The sequence below is a fragment of the Kogia breviceps genome, chromosome 16 (assembly GCF_026419965.1).
Source record: "Kogia breviceps isolate mKogBre1 chromosome 16, mKogBre1 haplotype 1, whole genome shotgun sequence".
NCBI lineage: Eukaryota > Metazoa > Chordata > Mammalia > Artiodactyla > Physeteridae > Kogia > Kogia breviceps.
This window is the reverse complement of record NC_081325.1, coordinates 16,228,019-16,247,326: the sequence shown is the minus strand read 5'-3', so window position 1 is coordinate 16,247,326 and position 19,308 is coordinate 16,228,019. Positions and strand designations below refer to the sequence as shown.

The following is a 19,308-nucleotide window of genomic DNA, read 5'->3' as shown; positions in this document are numbered from 1 at the left end:
CAGCACCACTTATTGAAGAGACTGTCTTTCCTCCAATGTATATTCTTGCCTCCTTTATCAAAGATAAGGTGACCATATGTGCATGGGTTTATCTCTGGGCTTTCTATCCTTTATGAAATTTTTTGTTCTAGTTTTGTGAAGTTTGATAAGGATTGCATTGAATCTGTAGATTGCTTTGGGTAGTATAGTCATTTTCACAATATTGATCCTTCCAACCCAAGAACATGGTATATCTCTCCATCTTGTATCCTCTTTATTTAATTTCTTTCATCAGTGTCATATTTTTCTGCATACAGGTCTTTTGTCTCCTTAGGTAGGTTTATTCCTAGGTATTTTATTCTTTTTGTTGCAGTGGTGAATGGGAGTGTTTACTTAATCTCTTTCAGATTTTTCATCATTAGTGTATAGGAATCAAGACATTGCTGTGCATTTATTTTGTATCCTGCTACTTTACCAAATTCATTGATTAGCTCTAGTAGTTTTCTGGTAGCATCTTTAAGATTCTCAATGTATGGTATCATGTCATCTGCAAATAGTGAGTTTTACTTCTTTTCCAATTTGGATTCTTTTTCTTCTCTGATTGTAAAAATATGGCTATTCTTGAGATCCACTGTTGCATTATCCTCAAGGTTCATGCCATAGTAATGTGTTATAAAACATACTATAAGCAGATCTTGAGTATGGCAACAGATCCCTCCAATGAAAGTTTAATGAGTTTGTTCAGTACCTTGAATATGGTAGGTCCTCAGTATGTGTTGATTTACTGATGACTGACCAACACCAAATTCTATGCCACAGGAAGGTGTCATCCAGGGAGGCTTCAGCTAGTTTAAAAGCTAGTTGACACACATATCTAGGGCAGAAGTAATAAGACACAGTAAGTATCAGTGAAGACAACTTTAAAAAAATCATTAATAGTCTCCCATTTAAAACTGATTTTCTTATAACTAAATCGGATAATCTATTTTTAAGAAGTAATTGATTTGAAGAGTATTCCAAAGAACCTCTATCATATCTGAAACTCATTCCTAAATCTAGAAGTTCTCCACATCTTATATTCTGTGGTGCTGAAAATTTGAGATTGGTATCGCCATACCATTCAATACAAAAGGAAATATTCAAAAAATCATACAGAAGAGTTTTGAAGAAGTGGCTATGATTGTATGTGGCATGAATTGACAGTTCCCATGACATATAATCCTAGCCTTTTCTTCAAATGTAGATTGCATCTAATCCCAACTCAAGTCCACTAAGGTGACAGTAAATAAAAACCTGGCCTAAACACCTACAATGCACACACATTTAGTGGATATTGATAGAGTGAACTTTGGATTTGATGAACATTTTTACCAATTTATTCCCCTGGATGTATACAGATAGAAAACTTCGACTTAAAACATGAGCAAAGTCCCTCAAATAGACATCTAGGTGGATCTTCATTTGTACTACTTCTCAAAAGTGGTTCTTGCTAAAGGGCACAGTTTTTTCCTTTAAAACACCATGTTCATATTAGAGAAGCAACAAGCTAGATCACTTTTCTCCTCACTTTTATAGTTTCTGAAGATTTAACGTGTGAATTTCCATACTCCTTGGTAAAGTTGTTATTTTGAGACTTAATTTACCCAAAATGCCAACTTCATCATTTAAAAAACACTTGTTATTACTGGGTTTTAATACACATCTAGTCTGATTTATCACATACAGAAATTTATTTATTAAATGCAGATGTTAACTCCATAAAAGGTAATATTAAAAGGATCAGTGACACGTTGTTACTGAAAGTCATGATATTTTTGTGTCTTGAGATAAAGTGGGAGAGCTGGTCTCTGAAAGCTAATTAGATGCAGAGGAGGGGCTGAGACTGATGGTGGCCAACAAGGCTGCTTTTTTTTTTTTTAAAGCTTTAACAAGGGTGTCCTACAGCATGGCTTTTTTGTTAACCCTACAATAAAACGTAATTTTTTTTTTTCTATTCTAGGCTTTATCTTTCAAGAAGTGAACTGGATAATCCCCACAAACCAAAAGCATGGAAAATTTACCGTCCAGAGTTTGCAGTCGAGGTGTATTTTGATGATGTTAAGTTGTAGCTGGTATCTGATTTAGTTCCCCTTCTAGGCTAGAATCATGTTCTTCCCAATCCTTGCTTCCTATTTATATCTTTTAAACCAATTTCCTTGCTGATATATTTACATATATATACATATGTTCTTGAGAACGGTATTAAATATATACAAGGGAGAATGTCAATGACAGTAGTTTTTTTTGAAAGAATATATGTCACAGTTATAAATTTGAAACAGTACACAGGAACGTTAGTCACTTAAGAACTCAAATAAAACTTTCCTATCAAAATAACATTTAAAAATTGTGATTGTTCCCCAGTACTGTGGGTTTATTTTATTTACTTATGTATTTTTGGACAAGTATTCATTTCCTGCTTTGTTTTACATTTGTAACTTCAGATTTGTTAGAAAAGTAATTTCTAATTCCTTCTACTTGATTTACAAACTCTTAATGAGCATCAGAAGGGCAGCAAAGATCGTTTTAAAACCCATCACCCCTCACAACCAGCTTCACCTAAGCTTGGGGAACTCTGAAGTAAGGTCAAGTTTTCATTATAGACACTGGTTAGTCCTGTGTCCACAGGGAATCATTTCTTCTTTGGTACCAGGTGTTACTTTGTTCTAAGTACTTTCACTGCCACTATCTTAAGGCCATAATTGTCTTTGAAAACAGTTCTATGTTGGCTTTACTATTTGAGTGATTTTCCTTTTATTGGCAAGGCTCTCAACTATCTAGCCCAAGTTGAATTGATCAGGAAATGAAAAGTAGCAAAGGATAAGAACCAGCGCCTCTGCTAACAGCTCTTTCCTGAAAAACCTTGCACTTTGCAAAAAGCACACGATAAAAAAAATAGGGTTTAGGGGGTTGGGACAGACCATCCCAACTAAGCAGTGTTGTAACAACGCACTAACCACTGGCCACTTGGGTTGGCAGCTCCAGGAGGTCTGGAAACAGTTGCCACAGTCAGTATTTTTTAAGGGAAACTAGAGCAACAGTTTATAGAGAAGGGTTGGTGGGTGCCGACCTAGCAGGGATGGGAGGAGAGCCCCGAGCCGCCAGCGTGGTGGCGTGGAAGGCCATGCAGGTGCTTCTCTCTCCCTCAAAATAGCCCCCAAAAAGCCCAGCTGCAAAGGTTATTCTCCCCTTAATCTGACTCCACTTGGAGGAAGAGCTCTTGGAGACACAGTCTTTCAAACTCCTTCCTTGTTAAGACTACATCATTCCCTGTAATTTGGGTTACAGAAACGTATTGTGGCAGCCCACGTTATTTCCTTTAAAATTCCTGCAGCTGTAAGCCGTGGAGGGCAGATCAGCAGGCAGGCCTAGGTGAATGGGAAAAAAAGTGAGGAGTGAGATCTACCTTTAACACTGGCAAAAGTTGGGAAACCCCGGTTTTTCAGAATCTTGCTTTTTGAAATAAAGGAAATTACAGTTGGGGGTTTCTCTTCCCTAGCCCTCCAAAATGGATTAAAATTTCTGGCAATTATGAGCTGTCACACTATTATGCTTTTGCTCATGAAGAGAACTTGTTCAGGGCCTCCAGCAGGGCTGCTTTCCTGGAACCCAGTGCAAATAATTTGTTAAACAACTTGAGAAACTTAGATCATAATATATCAGAAAGATATTGGTTTTCTTGAATAGAATTTACTGACCTGGAATGGGGCTTCCCTGGTGGCGCAGTGGTTGAGAGTCCGCCTGCCGATGCAGGGGACGCGGGTTCGTGCCCCGGTCCGGGAGGATCCCACGTGCCGCGGCGCGGCTGGGCCCGTGAGCCATGGCCGCTGAGCCTGCACTCCGCGACGGGAGAGGCCACAACAGTGAGAGGCCCGCGTACCGCAGGAAAAAGAAAAAAAGAATGGCATCCTGCCAGGTCAGTCACATCACATACACAGCCTGGTGGAGGGAGAGTAATTTCTAGTGGGCCACGTTTTGTAACTGCAGTGTATACAGAATATGTATTTATATCAGTAGTTATTTTACATCAGGAATCTTGCTGACAAAAATAGCAATGCTCGTTGCAATAAAACCATCACCTTGAAACATCACCATACATAACTCAAACATTCCTGACAGTTGGTTCTTAGCACATAAAGTACTTAAATCATACAGTCAACTATTAGGCAAATAATTTAATGATAGAACACGAGAATTTCTTTAAACACAGTATTTCAAGTTACTATTTTTGTCTGGAGTACAGATTTGAAATGGTACAAATTGTACCCAAATACTGAACCATGAATTAAGTAAACAGAATGAAACGTAAAAAAACCAACTGTCTTAAGTTTCCATTCACTACTCCCACTCACTCTTACCTGCCTCAGACAGTTCCTGTTGAAGATATTCAGTTAAATCTTTACAGGACGACATGTGAGAAGACCTACTGCCAACAGGACTCAGACAACAGGGGCCCGGTGGGCTCTGGAGCAGGTCACTTCCTGGGGGAAGCCGGTGCCGTTTGCTACTTTTGCTTCAATCCAGGCCTGTTCAGAAGAAGCACCACTCAGAAGCTACCGACCATTTAAGTACGGACAAAAAGCAAGGTAGAAAAACTGCTTTTCAAGAAAAGGCAAACGTTAGACCAGGCATAGCTCTGGAGCCCATCGGGCACAGCACCGGGCATCCCCGCTCCACTAAACGTCTGCCAGCAGCTGGCCTTCCCGACCCTCGGGCTTCTGGCTGGAGTCACTAGCGAGGCTGCAGGGAGAACAAAAACTCGTGGAAGCTGGAGGTCTCACACAACGCTTCCCTTCTGCCGACAGGGGCGGACACACCAGTGTGGATCATTACCGACACATCGGCCGCAGGGGCGGATTAAGGACTCTTTATTAGAGGCCTGGGGGGTCTCGGAGCAGCACAGAATGAGGAGGCTTCCTTCACTGGTGACGACAAGGGCTCCCGTAAGCCAAGACGGCCGGGGAACAACTGCCCATCCCGAGTCTAGAGGAGTCGGATGAACCGGGGTTTGTTGTTAGTGCACACGTAAGGCACAGTTTAATGAAATTACCTTTGCTTCATTGACTTCTTAAGTCACACCCCAGAGACCACATCACTGAAATGCACGACAGCCAGGAAGTACCTCGTATTAAAGGCTCCAGCGTGGCGAGGAGTCCGGGATCCCGGGACAAGCTTCAGCCTGGGTCAGCCCTGACACCGCTCACGGGGAGTGCAAGCGCGCACTCTGGTTCCCTCTGAAAGGAGACCGCTTTGCCCACAAGCACCAGCACTCTGTCCCCAGACGGGGAGCCAGGGCCTCTCTCGGCTTTGGCACGCTGCTCCCTGGAAGGGCTTCCGATTGGCAGAGGCAAGGAGGGCGTGGTTCAAAGTGGATCAGCAGCCCCTAGGTGGCCTGACAGCCTTCTCTGGAATCCCGCCCAGGCCAGGACACAGAGGCAGCAGCTCAAGCAGCAGTCGGCCACGCACGGTCTTCACAAAGCACGCCAGGCCCCTCCCCACAGCCTTCCTTGAGCTCAAGCCCGGCAGAGAGGAGCTCCTTGGGACAGGAGGAGGGGCTGGCTCAGCCGAGGGCCAGGCTCTAGGCCGCACCCAACAATATGCACAAGCCTGGAATGTGATCCCACCTGGAAGACGATGGAGGGCACTGTTTCCACAGAGGAGCATCTTGGGAAGATCCAGGACGCTTACTCTGAAACTTAAATCAAGAACACGGAGGCCACACCACACCGGTACGCAGGTATATTCTCCTCTTCAGAATCTAGAGGGACACCTTCGTTTTCAAGCACCACAGGAAAATTTTTTAAAACTTGAACCACTTATTATAGGGTACGTGCTAAGCAGATTTAAAAAGAGACCCACATCTAGAATGGATTAAGCATTTATAACCATTCTCAGGAAACATGATTACCTCTTGTTTTTTCTAGTGAGATCTGAGATTAAACATATTAGGTACCTAGGGCCAGCAGCCCACCCTGTATGTCCCACCAAGGACAAGAGCAGCAACTTTTCCATTTCAATACAATTATGGGCAGTAATTATATAAAAGAAGCTCTTCTACAAAGTTTAAGGTATAAGGTAGAAAAATGGAAGACAAAAAAAAAATTCCCACAAAATCAAAAAATCCCGCATTGGTCTTGTACTCCTTGAAACCCTGAGAACTGCAGTCCTCAGACACCTTCACTTGGATCAACGTTTGCCAGACACTTCAGTATGCTTCGAACTGGCACATCATCAACTTCCTGCTGTACTCATAGGCCAAAAAGAGTGCCCCATTGGCAGGGAACGCACGAATCATGGTAGGTTTCAGTCCAGAATATAAGGCCGTTATTCCTAGAAAACAAAAGGGTGACCAAAGACTGAGCTCCCCCCTCCTTGGAAATAGCCCACGAACCCACACAGCATAGATATTTTTACAGTTACAAATGCAGACAATAGCGCTAAAAACCAGCAGTGATGGAACAGGTTTCCCTGGACTACTGGAACTAGACAGACTAGTAGAAACAAGGGCAAGGGCAGGTCTCCCAGCAAAGCTGGCGAGGCTCAGGGAACAGTCACCAATCCCGCGCCTGTTAACTGCTGGTAAATGGATCAGGCAGAGCAGGAGGCCTCACACGGGCAGACAGAAGGCAACCACAGAGCCAAAGACAGCAGCAACTCTGCAGCTTCACCTGCGGAGTGAGGACCATGAGGCACTGGGCCAGAAGACAGAACACTGACATTGACATCCAAGACCTGTTTCTAGTATTAGCACCACCCAAGGCAGTTCTGAAGATCCAGGCAGATAAGGGAGGCAGGTGTAAGTACTTTGTAAAACTACAAAGTGTAATGCAAATTTAAAAGGGGTTACTACTATTAGTAATATACAAGATGCCTGTGCTCTATTTGGGGTTAAATCAGTTTCTGCATACTGTCACTGTGCTCGCTTTCTCTCAAAATCAAGACAGAAAAGTGCACATCCAAGCTTTAAGGCATATAGTGGATGCTAGAAGGACAGGTCTTTACTCACTAGTGGCATAAAATTGGCTTTATACAAACACTACTTTAAAAGTCTTTATCCACCTGTATAACTAAAAACTGATAGCAAATCACCCTCAGAAATTGCTAGTGCCTTTCTCATTACAGAAGTCTTATCATGAAGGATGTACATTCTTTTAAATGCCTTACTGATACACTGTTAGAGCTTATCTCCTGATGGTATTGTTTAAAACAAGTGGTGCAGGACTTCCCTGGTGGTCCAGTGGCTAAAACTCCACGCTTCCACTGCAGGGGGAATGGGTTGGATCCCTGGTTGGGGAAGTTTCACATGCCACAGAGTGCAGCCAAAAAAAAGAAAAAGTGGTGCTAACTCTGAAACATTTGTTCTCTTAGACAAAACACATACTTTAAAAATTCCCACCAGGGTATTTAGAAACAAAATCCTGGCCCAAAGGTTAGGAATCAGAGCTTTAAACATTCTTGAGGGGACTTCCCTGGTGGCACAGTGGTTAAGAATCTGCCTGCCAATGCAGGGGACCTGGGTTCGATCCCTGGTCCAGGAAGATCCCACATGCCGCGGAGCAATTACGCCCATGCACCACAACTACTGAGCCTGCACTCTAGAGCCCGCAAGCCACAACTACTGAGCCTGCACTCTAGAGCCCGCAAGCCACAACTACTGAGTCTGTGAGCCACAACTACTGAAGCCCATGTGCCTAGAGCCCGTGCTCCACAAGAGAAGCCACTGCAATGAGAAGCCCGCACACCGCAATGAAGAGTAGCCCCCACTCGCCGCAACTAGAGAAAGCCCGCATGCAGCAGCAAAGACTCAACACAGCAAAAAATAAATAAATAAACATTCTTGAGAATAATGAAGTAAGCTAAAGAAAGGGGTCTGGAAACAAATCCACAAATGTGAATTACATACACCGTTAGAAAAGTGAGGCGGTGGAAGAGAGCAATTACCCATCTGATCAACCTCGACAAGACTAGCAGCCAAATGACCACTCTCTATACGTACCTCCTCTGTTTCAGCAATTGGCAGACTCACCTTCATTCTTCACGATGCTTATAAAAGTTCCAATAAATCCTGCCTGTTTTCCAGACATGGAGAGAACTTGAATTCTGGATTTGATACAATCCACTGGGTAAACAGCAAGCCAGAGGCAGATTCCACCAAATCCACCACTTAACATCAAAGGAACAGGGCCTAGAGAAGAAAATGAGCAAACAGTGTTTTGTCTTAAGAACAGCTGATGTGGTATTTCCAGAGGTCAATGCAGTAGTGGCTGCAGGTAGGTGCAAATACAAACACTAAAGCTGCGGAACACAATTCTCTGGGGCAACTGTCAAACTGTCTAAGAGCACAGGTTCTGTGTGGTAGCCTGGGGCTGTCCCTCATGATTCCAGGACAAGGAGCAGCCCTAGTGAGGGTCAGATTTAGGCTGGTCTCTGTGGCCCTCCTGCCCCATCCTCCAGAGGCCTGGCCCCCCAAGAACCAGCAGGCCCCCAGCAGCATGGCAACACCCTACCATGAGGAGTGAGAACAGAGGCCACTGAGACACAGGCTGCATCTTTTTCAACTTTCTCTTAAGTATTTTAATATATTAATGTCCCACAGCTCTGATTCTTCCTTTGCCATGAAAAAGCAAAGTTATTAAACGTAACAGTTAAGCCTGGGAGCTTGACTATTCCCAGAATAGGTCCAAAACACTGAAGGGAGATATTTAAGAAAAAAGTAATCACTCACATAAGCCAAACATTGATACAGTTGTGTCAAGCAGTTAATTAGGATAAACTAGAAAAAAGTACACTTCTCACTGCTCTCAAAACACTACCAAGATTTATTACTAAGTTTAAGCTTATTGCAAGATGATTTATAGGTGATTTCCCCATTTGTTGGTGATATCCTACAGGGAAAATAATGTCTATATTCTCCCCTAAAATGGACCCAGAGCAAATGAACAAATGTTATTCCAGTAAAGAAGTTTTGGTGGTGGGGAAACTTCAAGGTAGCAGAGGAGTAAGACGTGGAGATCACCTTACTCCCCACAAATACATCAGAAATACATCTACATGTGGAACAGCTCCTACAGAACACCTACTGAATGCTCGCAGATGACCTCAGACTTTCCAAAAGGCAAGAAACTCCCCACATACCTGGGTAGGGCAAAAGAAAAAAGAAAAAACAGAGACAAAAGAATAGGGACAGAACCTGCACCACTGGGAGGGAGCTGTGAAGGAGGAAAGGTTTCCACACACTAGGAAGCCCCTTTGCTGCGGGGATTGGGGTGGGGGGAGCTTCAGAGCCACAGAGGAGGGCACAGCAAAAGGGGTGCGGAGGGCAAAGCGGAGAGATTCCCACACAGAGGATCGGTGCCAACCAGCACTCACCAGCCCGAGAGGCTTGTCTGCTCACTCGCCAGGGCAGGCGGGGGCTGGGAGCTGAGGCTTGGGCTTCGGAGGTCGGATCCCAGGGAGAGGACTGGGGTTGGCTGCGTGAACACAGCCTGAAAGGGGCTAGTGGGCCTCAGCTAATCGAGAGAGAGTCCAGGGAAAAGGCTGGACCTGCCAGAAATGCAAGAGACCACTGTTTTGGGGTGCACGAGGAGAGGGGATCCCTTCCCTGTCTGCCCACAGAAGGCAGAGCACCGCCTAGACGAGCTCCAGAGATAGGCACGAGCCATGGCTATCAGCTCGAACACCAGAGACAAGCATGAAACACTAACACTGCTGCTGCGGCCACCAAGAATCATGTGTGCAAGTGCAGGTCATTATCCACACCCACCCCCAGGAGCCTGTGCAGCCCACCACTGCCAGGGTCCTGTGATCCAGGGACAACTTCCCCGGGAGAACACACAGCACACCTCAGGCTGTTGCAACGTCACGCTGGCCTCTGCCACCAACGGCTCACCCCACATTCCAATTATAACTACCGTACCCCTCCCTCTCCCCAGCACGAGTGAGCCAGAGCCCCCTAATCAGCCACTGCTTTAACCCCGTCCTGTAAGAGCGGGAACAGATGCCCTCAGGCGACCCACACGCAGAGGCGGGTCCAAGTCCAAAGCTGAACCCCAGGAGCCGTGCGAACAAAGAAGGGAAAGGGAAATCTCTCCCAGCAGCCTCAGGAGCAGCAGATTAAATCTCCACAGTCAACTTGATGTACCCTGCATCTGTGGAATACCTGAACAGACAACGAATCATCCCAAAATTGAGGCAGTGGACTTCAGGAACAACTGTGAACTTGGGGTTTGCTGTCTGACACCGACTTGTTTGTGATTTTTATCTTAGTGTAGTTTTTAGTGCTTGTTATCATTGGTAGATGTGTTTATAGGTTTGGTTGCTCTCTCTTTATTACTTTTTAATTTTGTTTTAACTATTTTATTTTATTTATTATTTTTCTTTCTTTCTTTTCTCTCCTTTCTTCTGAGCTGTATGACTTACAGGTTGTGGTGCTCTGGCCGGGTATCAGGCCTGAGCCTCTGAGGTGGGAGAGCTGAGTAGAGGACATTGGACTACCAGAGACCTCCCGGGTCCACGTAATATCAATCGGCAAGAGCTCTCCTAGAGATCTCCATCTCAACACTAAGACCCAGCTCCACTCAATGACCAGCAAGCTACAGTGCTGGACACTCTTTGCCAAACAACTAGCAAGACAGAAACACAAACCCACCCATTAGCAGAGAGGCTGCCTAAAATCATAAGGTCACAGACACCACAAAACACACCATCAGACACAGCCCTGCCCACCAGAAACACAAGATCCAGCCCCACCCACCAGAACACAGGCACCAATCCCCTCCATCAGGAAGCCTACACAAGCCAATGAACCAACCTTACCCACTGGGAGCAGACACCAAAACCAATGGGAACTACGAACCTAGAGCCTGCAAAAAGGACCCCCCCACCAAACACAGTAAGATAAATGAAATGAGAAGACAGAGAAATATGCAGCAGATGAAGGAGCAAGGTAAAAAACCACCAGACCAAACAAATGAAGAGGAAATAGGCAATCTATCTGAAAAAGAATTCAACATAAAGATGATCCAAAATCTTGGAAACAGAATGGAGAAAATACAAGAAACGCTTAACAAGGACCTAGAAGAGCTAAACAGCTAACAAACAATGATGAACACCACAATAAATGAAAAGAAAAATTCTCTAGAAGGAATCAATAGCAGAATAACTGAGGCAGAACAACAGATAAGTGACCTGGAAGATAAAACAGTGGAAATAACTACTGCAGAGCAGAATAAAGAAAAAAGAATGAAAAGCATTGAGGAGACTCTGAGACCTCTGGGACAACATTAAACGCATGAACATTCGAATATAGGGGTCCCAGAAGAAGAAGAGAAAAAGAAAGGATCTGAAAAAATATTTGAAGAGATTATAGTTGAAAACTTCCATAACATGGGAAAGGAGATAGTCAATAAAGACCAGGAAACACAGAGAGTCCCATACAGAATAAATCCAAGGAGAAACACTCCTAGACACATACTAATCAAACTATCAAAAATTAAATACAAAGAAAAAATATTAAAAGCATCAAGGGATAAGCAACAAATAACATACAAGGGAATCCCCATAAGGTTAACAGCTGATCTTTTAGCAGAAACTCTGTAAGCCAGAAGGGAGTGGCAGGACATATTTAAAGTGATGAAAGGAAAAAACTTACAACCAAGATTACTCTACCCAGCAAGGATCTCATTCAGAGTTGACGGAGAAATTAAAACCTTTACAGACAAGCAAAAGTTAAGAGAATTCAGCACCACCAAACCAGCTGTACAACAAATGCTAAAGGAATTTCTCTAGGCAGGAAACACAAGAGAAGAAAAAAACCTACAAAAACGAACACAAAACAATTAAGAAAATGGTAGCAGAAACATACATATCAATAATTAACTTAAATGTAAATGCATTAAATGCTCCAACCAAAAGACATAGACCGGCTGAATAGATACAAAACCAAGACCCGTATATATGCTGTCTACAAGAGAGCCACTTCAGACCTATGGACACATACAGACTGGAAGTGAGGGGATGGAAAAAGATATTCCATGCAAATGGAAATCAAAAGAATGCTGGAGTAGCAATTCTCATATCAGACAAAACAGACTTTAAAATAAAGACTATTACAAGAGACAAAGAAGGACACTACATAATGATCAAGGGATCAATCCAAGAAGAAGATATAACAATTGTAAAATATTTATGCACCCAACATAGGAGCACCTCAATACGTAAGGCAAATGCTAACAGCCATAAAAGGGGAAATCAACAGTAACACAATCATAGTAGGGGACTTTAACACCCCACTTTCACCAATGGACAGATCATCCAAAAGGAAAAAAATAAGGAAACACAAGCTTTAAATGACACATTAAATAAGATGGATTTAATTATAAGACATTCCTTCCAAAAACAACAGAATACACTTTCTTCTCAAGTGCTCATGGAACATCCTCCAGGATAGATCATATCTTGGGTCACAAATCAAGCCTTGGTAAATTTAAGAAAATTGAAATCACATCAAGTATCTTTTCCGACCACAATGCTATGAGACTAGATATCAGTTACAGGAAAAAAACTGTAAAAAATAAAAACACATGGAGGATAAACAATATGCTACTAAATAACCAAGAGATCACTGAAGAAGTCAAAGAGGAAATCAAAAAATACCTAGAAACAAATGACAATGAAAACACAATGACACAAAACCTATGGGATGCAAAGGCAGTTCTAAGAGGGAAGTTTATAGCAATACAATCCTACCTCAAGAAACAAGAAACACCTCAAACAAACAACCCAACCTTACACCTAAAGCAATTAAAGAAAGAGGAACAAAAAACCCCCAAAGTTAGCAGAAGGAAAGAAATCATAAAGATCAGATCAGAAATACATGAAGAAGAAATGAAGGAAACGATAGCAAAGATCAATAAAACTAAAAGCCGGTTCTCTGAGAAGATAAACAAAATTGATAAACCATTAGCCAGACCTCATCAGGTAAAAAGGGGAGAGGACTCAAATCAACAGAATTAGAAATGAAAAAGAAGTAACAACTGACACTGCAGAAATACACAGGATCATGAGAGATTACTGCAAGCAACTATATGCCAATAAAATGGACAACCTGGAAGAAATTCTTAGAAAAGCACAACCTTCCGAGACTGAACCAGGAAGAAACAGAAAATATAAACAGACCAATCACAAGCACTGAAATTTAAACTGTAATTAAAAATCTTCCAACAGGGCTTCCCTGGTGGCACAGTGGTTGAGAGTCCGCCTGCTGATGCAGGGGACACGGGTTCGTGCCCTGGTCCGGGAGGATCCCACATGCTGCGGAGCGGCTGGGCCCATGAGCCATGGCTGGGAGCCTGCGCTCCGCAATGGGAGAGGCCACAACAGTGAGAGGCCCACGTACCGCAAAAAAAAAAAAAAAAAAAAAAAAATCTTCCAACAAAAGCCCAGAACCAGATGGCTGCACAGGTGAATTCTATCAAACATTTAGAGACAAGCTAACACCTAGCCTTCTCAAACTCTTCCAAAATATAGCAGAGGGAGGAACACTCCCAAACTCATTCTACGAGGCCACCATCACCCTGATACCAAAACCAGACAAAGATGTCACAAAACAAGAAAACTACAGACCAATATCACTGATGAAAATAGATGCAAAAATCCTCAACAAAATACTAGCAAACAGAATCCAACAACACATTAAAAGGATCATACAACATGATCAAGTGGAATTTATCCCACGGATGCAAGGATTCTTCCATATATGCAAATCAATCAATGTGATACACCGTATTAACAGACTGAAGAATAAAAACCATATGATCATCTCAATAAATGCAGAAAAAGCTTTCTGACAAAATTCAACACCATTTATGATAAAAACTCTCCAGAAAGTGGGCATAGAGGGAACCTACCTCAACATAATAAGGGCCATATAAGACAAACACACAGCAAACATCATGCTAAATGGTGAAAACCTGAGAGCATTTCCTCTCAGATCAGGAACAAGAGAAGGATGTCCACTCTTGCCACTATAATTCAACATAGTTTTGGAAGTCCTAGCCACAGCCATCAGAGAAGAAATAGAAATAAAAGGAATCCAAATTGGAAAAGAAGTAAAACTGTCACTGTTTGCAGGTGATATGATACTATGCATAGAGAATCCTAAAGATGCCACCTGAAAACTACTGGAACTAATCAATGAATGTCAAAGTTGCAGGACACAAAACTAATGCACAGAAATCTCTTGCATTCCTATACACTAATGATGAAAAATCTGAAAGAGAAATTAAGGAAACACTCCCATTTACCACTGCAACAAAAAGAATAAAATACCTAGGAATAAACCTACCTAGGGAGACAAAAGACCTGTATGCAGAAAACGATAAGACACTGTTGAAAGAAGTTAAAGAGGATTCAATCAGATAGAGAGATACACCATGTTCTTGGGTTGGAAGAATCAACATTGTGAAAATGAGTATACTACCCAAAGCAATCTACAGATTCAATGCAATCCCTATCAAACTACCAATGGCATTTTTCACAGAACTAGAACAGAAAATTTCACAATTTGCATGGAAACACAAAAGACCCCAAATAGCCAAAGCAATCTTGAGAAAGAAAAATGGAGCTGGAAGAATCTGGCTCCCTGACTTCAGACTATACTACAAAGCTAGAGTAATTAAGACAGTATGGTACTGACACAAAAACAGAAATATAGATCAATGGAACAGGATAGAAAACCCAGAGATAAACTCACACACATATGGTCACCTTATCATTGATAAAGGAGGCAAGAATATACAATGGAGAAAAGACAGCCTCTTCAATAAGTGGTGATGGGAAAATTGGACAGCCACATCTAAAAGAATGAAATTAGAACACTTCTTAACACCATACACAAAAATAAACTCAAAATGGATTAAAGACCTAAATGTAAGACCAGACACTATAAAATTCTTAGAGGAAAACATAGGGAAAACACTATGACATAAATCACAGCAAGATCCTTTTTGACCCACCTCCTAGAGAAATGGAAATAAAAAGAAAAATAAACAAATGGCACCTAATGAAACTAAAAGCTTCTGCACAGCAAAGGAAACCATAAACAAGATGAAAAGACAACCCTCAGAATGGGAGAAAATACTTGCAAATGAAGCAGCTGACAATGGATTAATCTCCAAAATATACAAGCCGCTCCTGCAACTCAATATCAGAAAAACAAACAACCCAATCCAAAAATGGGCAGAAGGCCTAAAAAGACATTTCTCCAAAGAAGATATACAGATTGCCAACAAATACATGAAAGGAGGCTCAACATCACTAATCATTAGAGAAATGCAAATCAAAACAATGAGGTATCACCTCACACCAGTCAGAATGGCCATCATCAAAAAATCTACAAACAATAAATGCTGGAGAGGATGTGGAGAAAAGGGAACCCTTTTGCACTGTTGGTGGAAATGTAAACTGATAGAGCCACTATGGAGAACAGTATGGAGGTTCCTTAAAAAACTAAAAGTAGAACTACCATACGACCCAGCAATCCCACTACTGGCATATACCCAGAGAAAACCATAATTCAAAAGGAGTCATGGACAGACGGCTTAAAGATGGCGGAAGAGTAAGACGCGGAGATCTCCTTCCTCCTCACAGAGACATCAGAAATACATCTACACGTGGAACTTCTCCTATAGAACACCCACCAAACGCTGGCAGAAGACCTCAGACCTCCAAAAAGGCAAGAAACTCCCCACATACCTGGGTAGGGCAAAAGAAAAAAGAATAAACAGGGACAAAAGAATAGGGACGGGACCTACGCCAGTGGGAGGGAGCCGTGAAGGAGGAAAGACTCCCCCACACACTAGAGGCCCCTTCGCGGGCGGAGACTGCGGGCGCCGGAGGGGGAAGCTCCGGAGCCGCGGAGGAGAGCGCAGCCACAGGGTGCGGAGGGCAAAGCGGAGAGATTCCCGCAGAGGATCGGTGCCGACCGGCACTCACCAGCCCGAGAGGCTTGTCTGCTCACCCGCCACGGTGGGCGGGGGCCGGGAGCTGAGGCTCGGGCTTCGGTCGGATCCCGAGGAAGGGTCTGGAGTTGGCAGAGTGAGGACAGCTTGAAGGGGGCTGGTGCGCCACGGCTGGCCGGGAGGGAGTCCGGGAGAAGTCTGGAGCTGCCGAAGAGGCAAGAGACCTTTTCCTCCTCTTTGCTGCCTGGGCGCGAGGAGAGGGGATTAAGTGCGCCGCTTAAAGGAGCCCCAGAAGCGGGCGCGGAGCTGCCGAAGAGACAAGAGACTTTTTCTTGCCTCTTTGCTTCCTCGGGTATGAGGTGAGGGGATTAAGAGCACCGCGTAGAGTAACTCCAGAAACGGGCGCGAGCCGCGGCTGTCGGCACGGACAGTAGAGACGGGTGTCGGACGCTAAGGTTGCTGCTGCTACCACCAAGAGGCCTGTGTGTGAGCACATGTCACTCTCCACACCGGCCCTCCCGGGAGCCCGTGCAGTCCGCCACTGCCGGGGTCCCGGGATCCAGGGACAGCTTCCCCGGGAGAACGCACGGCGCGCCTCGGGCCTGTGCAGCGTCACGTCGGCCTCTGCCGCCGCGGACTCGCCCCGCCCCTGTGCCACTCCCTCCCCCCAGCCTGAGTGAGCCAGAGCCCCCGAATCAACTGCTCCTTTAACATCGTCCCGTCTGAGCGAAGGGCAGTCGCCCTCGGACAACCTACACGCAGAGGTGGGACCAAGTCCAAAGCTGAACCCCAGGAGCTGTGCGAACAGAGAGGAGAGGGGGTAGTCTCTCCCAGCAGCCTCAGAAGCGGCGGATTAAAGCTCCACAATCAACTTTAAGTGCCCTGCATCTGTTGAAAACCTGAATAGACAACGAATCATCCCAAGTTGAGGAGGTGGACTTTGGGAGCAAGATATACTATTATTTTCCCCTTTTTTTTTCTTTTTGTGAGTGTGTATGTGTGTGCTGCTGTGTGAGATTTTGTCTGTATAGCTTTGCTTTCACCATTTGTCCTAGGGTTAGACCGACCCATTTTTGTTTTTTTTTTTTTTTAAAGGAAATTTTTCTTCTTAATAATTATTTTTTATTTTAATAACTATACTTTATACTACTGTCTTCTCCCTTTCTTTCTTCCTTTCTTCCTTCCCTCCTTCCCTCCTTTCTTCCTTCCTTCCCCCCTTCTTTCCTCCCTTCCTCTCTTCCTTCCTCCCTTTCTTCCTCTGCACCTTCCTTCCTTCCTTTCTTGCTTCCTTCCTTCATTTCTTCCTTCCTTCCCTCCCTCCCTCCTTCCTTCCTTTTCTTTCCTTTCTATTTATTCTACCTTTTATTTTGAGCCGTGTGGATTAAAGGTTCTTGGCGCCCCAGCCAGGCACCAGGGCGGTGTCCCTGAGGTGGGAGAACCAACCTCAAGACACTAGTCCACAAGAGACCTCCCAGCTCCACGTAATATCAGACGGCGAAAATCTCCCAGAGATCTCCATCTCAACACCAAGACCCAGCTTCACTCAAGGACCAGCAAAGAACAGTGCTGGACACCCTATCCCCAACAAAGAGCAAGACAGGTCTACAGCCCCATCCATTAGCAGAGAGGCTGCCTAAAATCATAATAAGGTTACCAACATCCCCAAACACACCACCAGACGAGGACCTGCCCACCAGAAAGACAAGATCCAGCCTCATCCACCAGAACAGAGGCACTAGTCCCCCCAACCAGGGAATCTACTCAACCCACTGAACCAACCTTAGCCACTGGGGACAGCCACCAAAAACAACAGGAACTACGAACCTGCAGCGTGCAAAAAGGAGACCCCAAACACAGTAAGATAAGCGAAATGAGAAGACAGAAAAACACACAACAGATGAAGGAGCAAGATAAAAACACACCAGACCTAACAGATGAAGAGGTAATAGCCAATCTACCTGAAAGAGAATTTAGAATAATGATGGTGAAGATGATGCAAAATCTTGGAAATAGAATAGATAATTTGCAAGAAACAGTTAACAGGGATCTAGAAGAAATAAAGAGGAAGCAAGAAACGATGAGCAACACAATAAATGAAATGAAAAATACTCTAGATGGGATCAATAGCAGAATAACTGAGGCAGAAGGACGGATAAGTGACCTGGAAGATAAAATAGTGGAAATAACTACTGCAGAGCAGAAGAAAGAAAAAAGAATGAAAAGAACTGAGGACAGTCTCAGAGACCTCTGGGACAACATTAAACACACCAACATTCGAATTATAGGGGTCCCAGAAGAAGAGAAAAAGAAAGGGACTGAGAAAATATTTGAAGAGATTATAGTTGAAAACTTCCCTAATATAGGAAAGGAAATAGTCAACCAAGTCCAGGAAGCACAGAGAGTCCCATACAGGATAAACCCAAGGATAAACATGCCGAGACACATAATAATCAAACTGTCAAAAATTAAATACAAAGAAAACATATTAAAAGCAGCAAGGGAAAAACAACAAATAACACACAAGGGAATCCCCATAAGGTTAACATCTGATCTTTCAGCAGAAACTCTACAAGCCAGAAGGGAGTGGCAGGACATATTTAAAGTGATGAAGGAAAAAAACCTACAACCAAGATGACTCTACCCAGCAAGGATCTCATTCAGATTTGATGGAGAAATTAAAACCTTTACAGACAAGCAAAAGCTGAGAGAGTTCAGCACCACCAAACCAGCTCTACAACAAATCCTAAAGGAACTTCTCTAGGCAAGAAACACAAGAGAAGGAAAAGACCTACAAGAACAACCCGAAACAATTAAGTGAATGGTAATAGGAACATACATATCGATAATTACCTTAAATGTAAATGGATTAAATGCTCCCACCAAAAGACACAGACTGGCTGAATGGATACAAAAACAAGACCCATATATATGCTGTCTACAAGAGACCCACTTCAGACCTAGGGACACATACAGACTGAAAGTAAGGGGATGGAAAAAGATATTCCATGCAAATGGAAATGAGAAGAAAGCTGGAGTAGCAATTCTCATATCAGACAAAATAGACTTTAAAATAAAGACTATTACAAGAGACAAAGAAGGACACTACATAATGATCAAGGGATCGATCCATGAAGAAGATATAACAATTGTAAATATTTATGCACCCAACATAGGAGCACCTCAATACATAAGGCAAATACTAACAGCCTTAAAAGGGGAAATCGACAGTAACACAATTATAATGGGGGACTTTAACACCCCACTTTCACCAATGGACAGATCATCCAAAATGAAAATAAATAAGGAAACACAAGCTTTAAATGATACATTA

General features: G+C 43.5%; 2 protein-coding genes across 5 annotated transcripts in view; one reads left to right on the top strand and one right to left on the bottom strand.

The window, feature by feature from the left end:
* The window catches only part of LOC131743160 (phosphatidylinositol 3,4,5-trisphosphate 3-phosphatase TPTE2-like), a 92,136-nt gene extending 90,049 nt beyond the window's left edge, over positions 1 to 2,087 (top strand). The window contains exon 22 of the mRNA XM_067016893.1: positions 1,979 to 2,087. Within this exon, the coding sequence (XP_066872994.1) occupies positions 1,979 to 2,087 (109 nt within the window). The remainder of the gene's footprint in view (positions 1 to 1,978) is intronic.
* A 3,793-nt stretch (positions 2,088 to 5,880) lies between these two features.
* SLC25A15 (solute carrier family 25 member 15) overlaps positions 5,881 to 19,308 on the bottom strand; it is a 37,615-nt gene continuing 24,187 nt past the window's right edge. For all 4 annotated transcript variants that reach the window (XM_067016258.1, XM_067016259.1, XM_067016257.1 and 1 more), the window contains 2 exons: positions 8,045 to 8,203; positions 5,881 to 6,348 (listed from right to left, as the gene is read on the bottom strand). In XM_067016258.1, the coding sequence (XP_066872359.1) occupies positions 6,224 to 6,348; positions 8,045 to 8,203 (284 nt within the window). In that variant the 3' untranslated portion in view covers positions 5,881 to 6,223. The remainder of the gene's footprint in view (positions 6,349 to 8,044; positions 8,204 to 19,308) is intronic.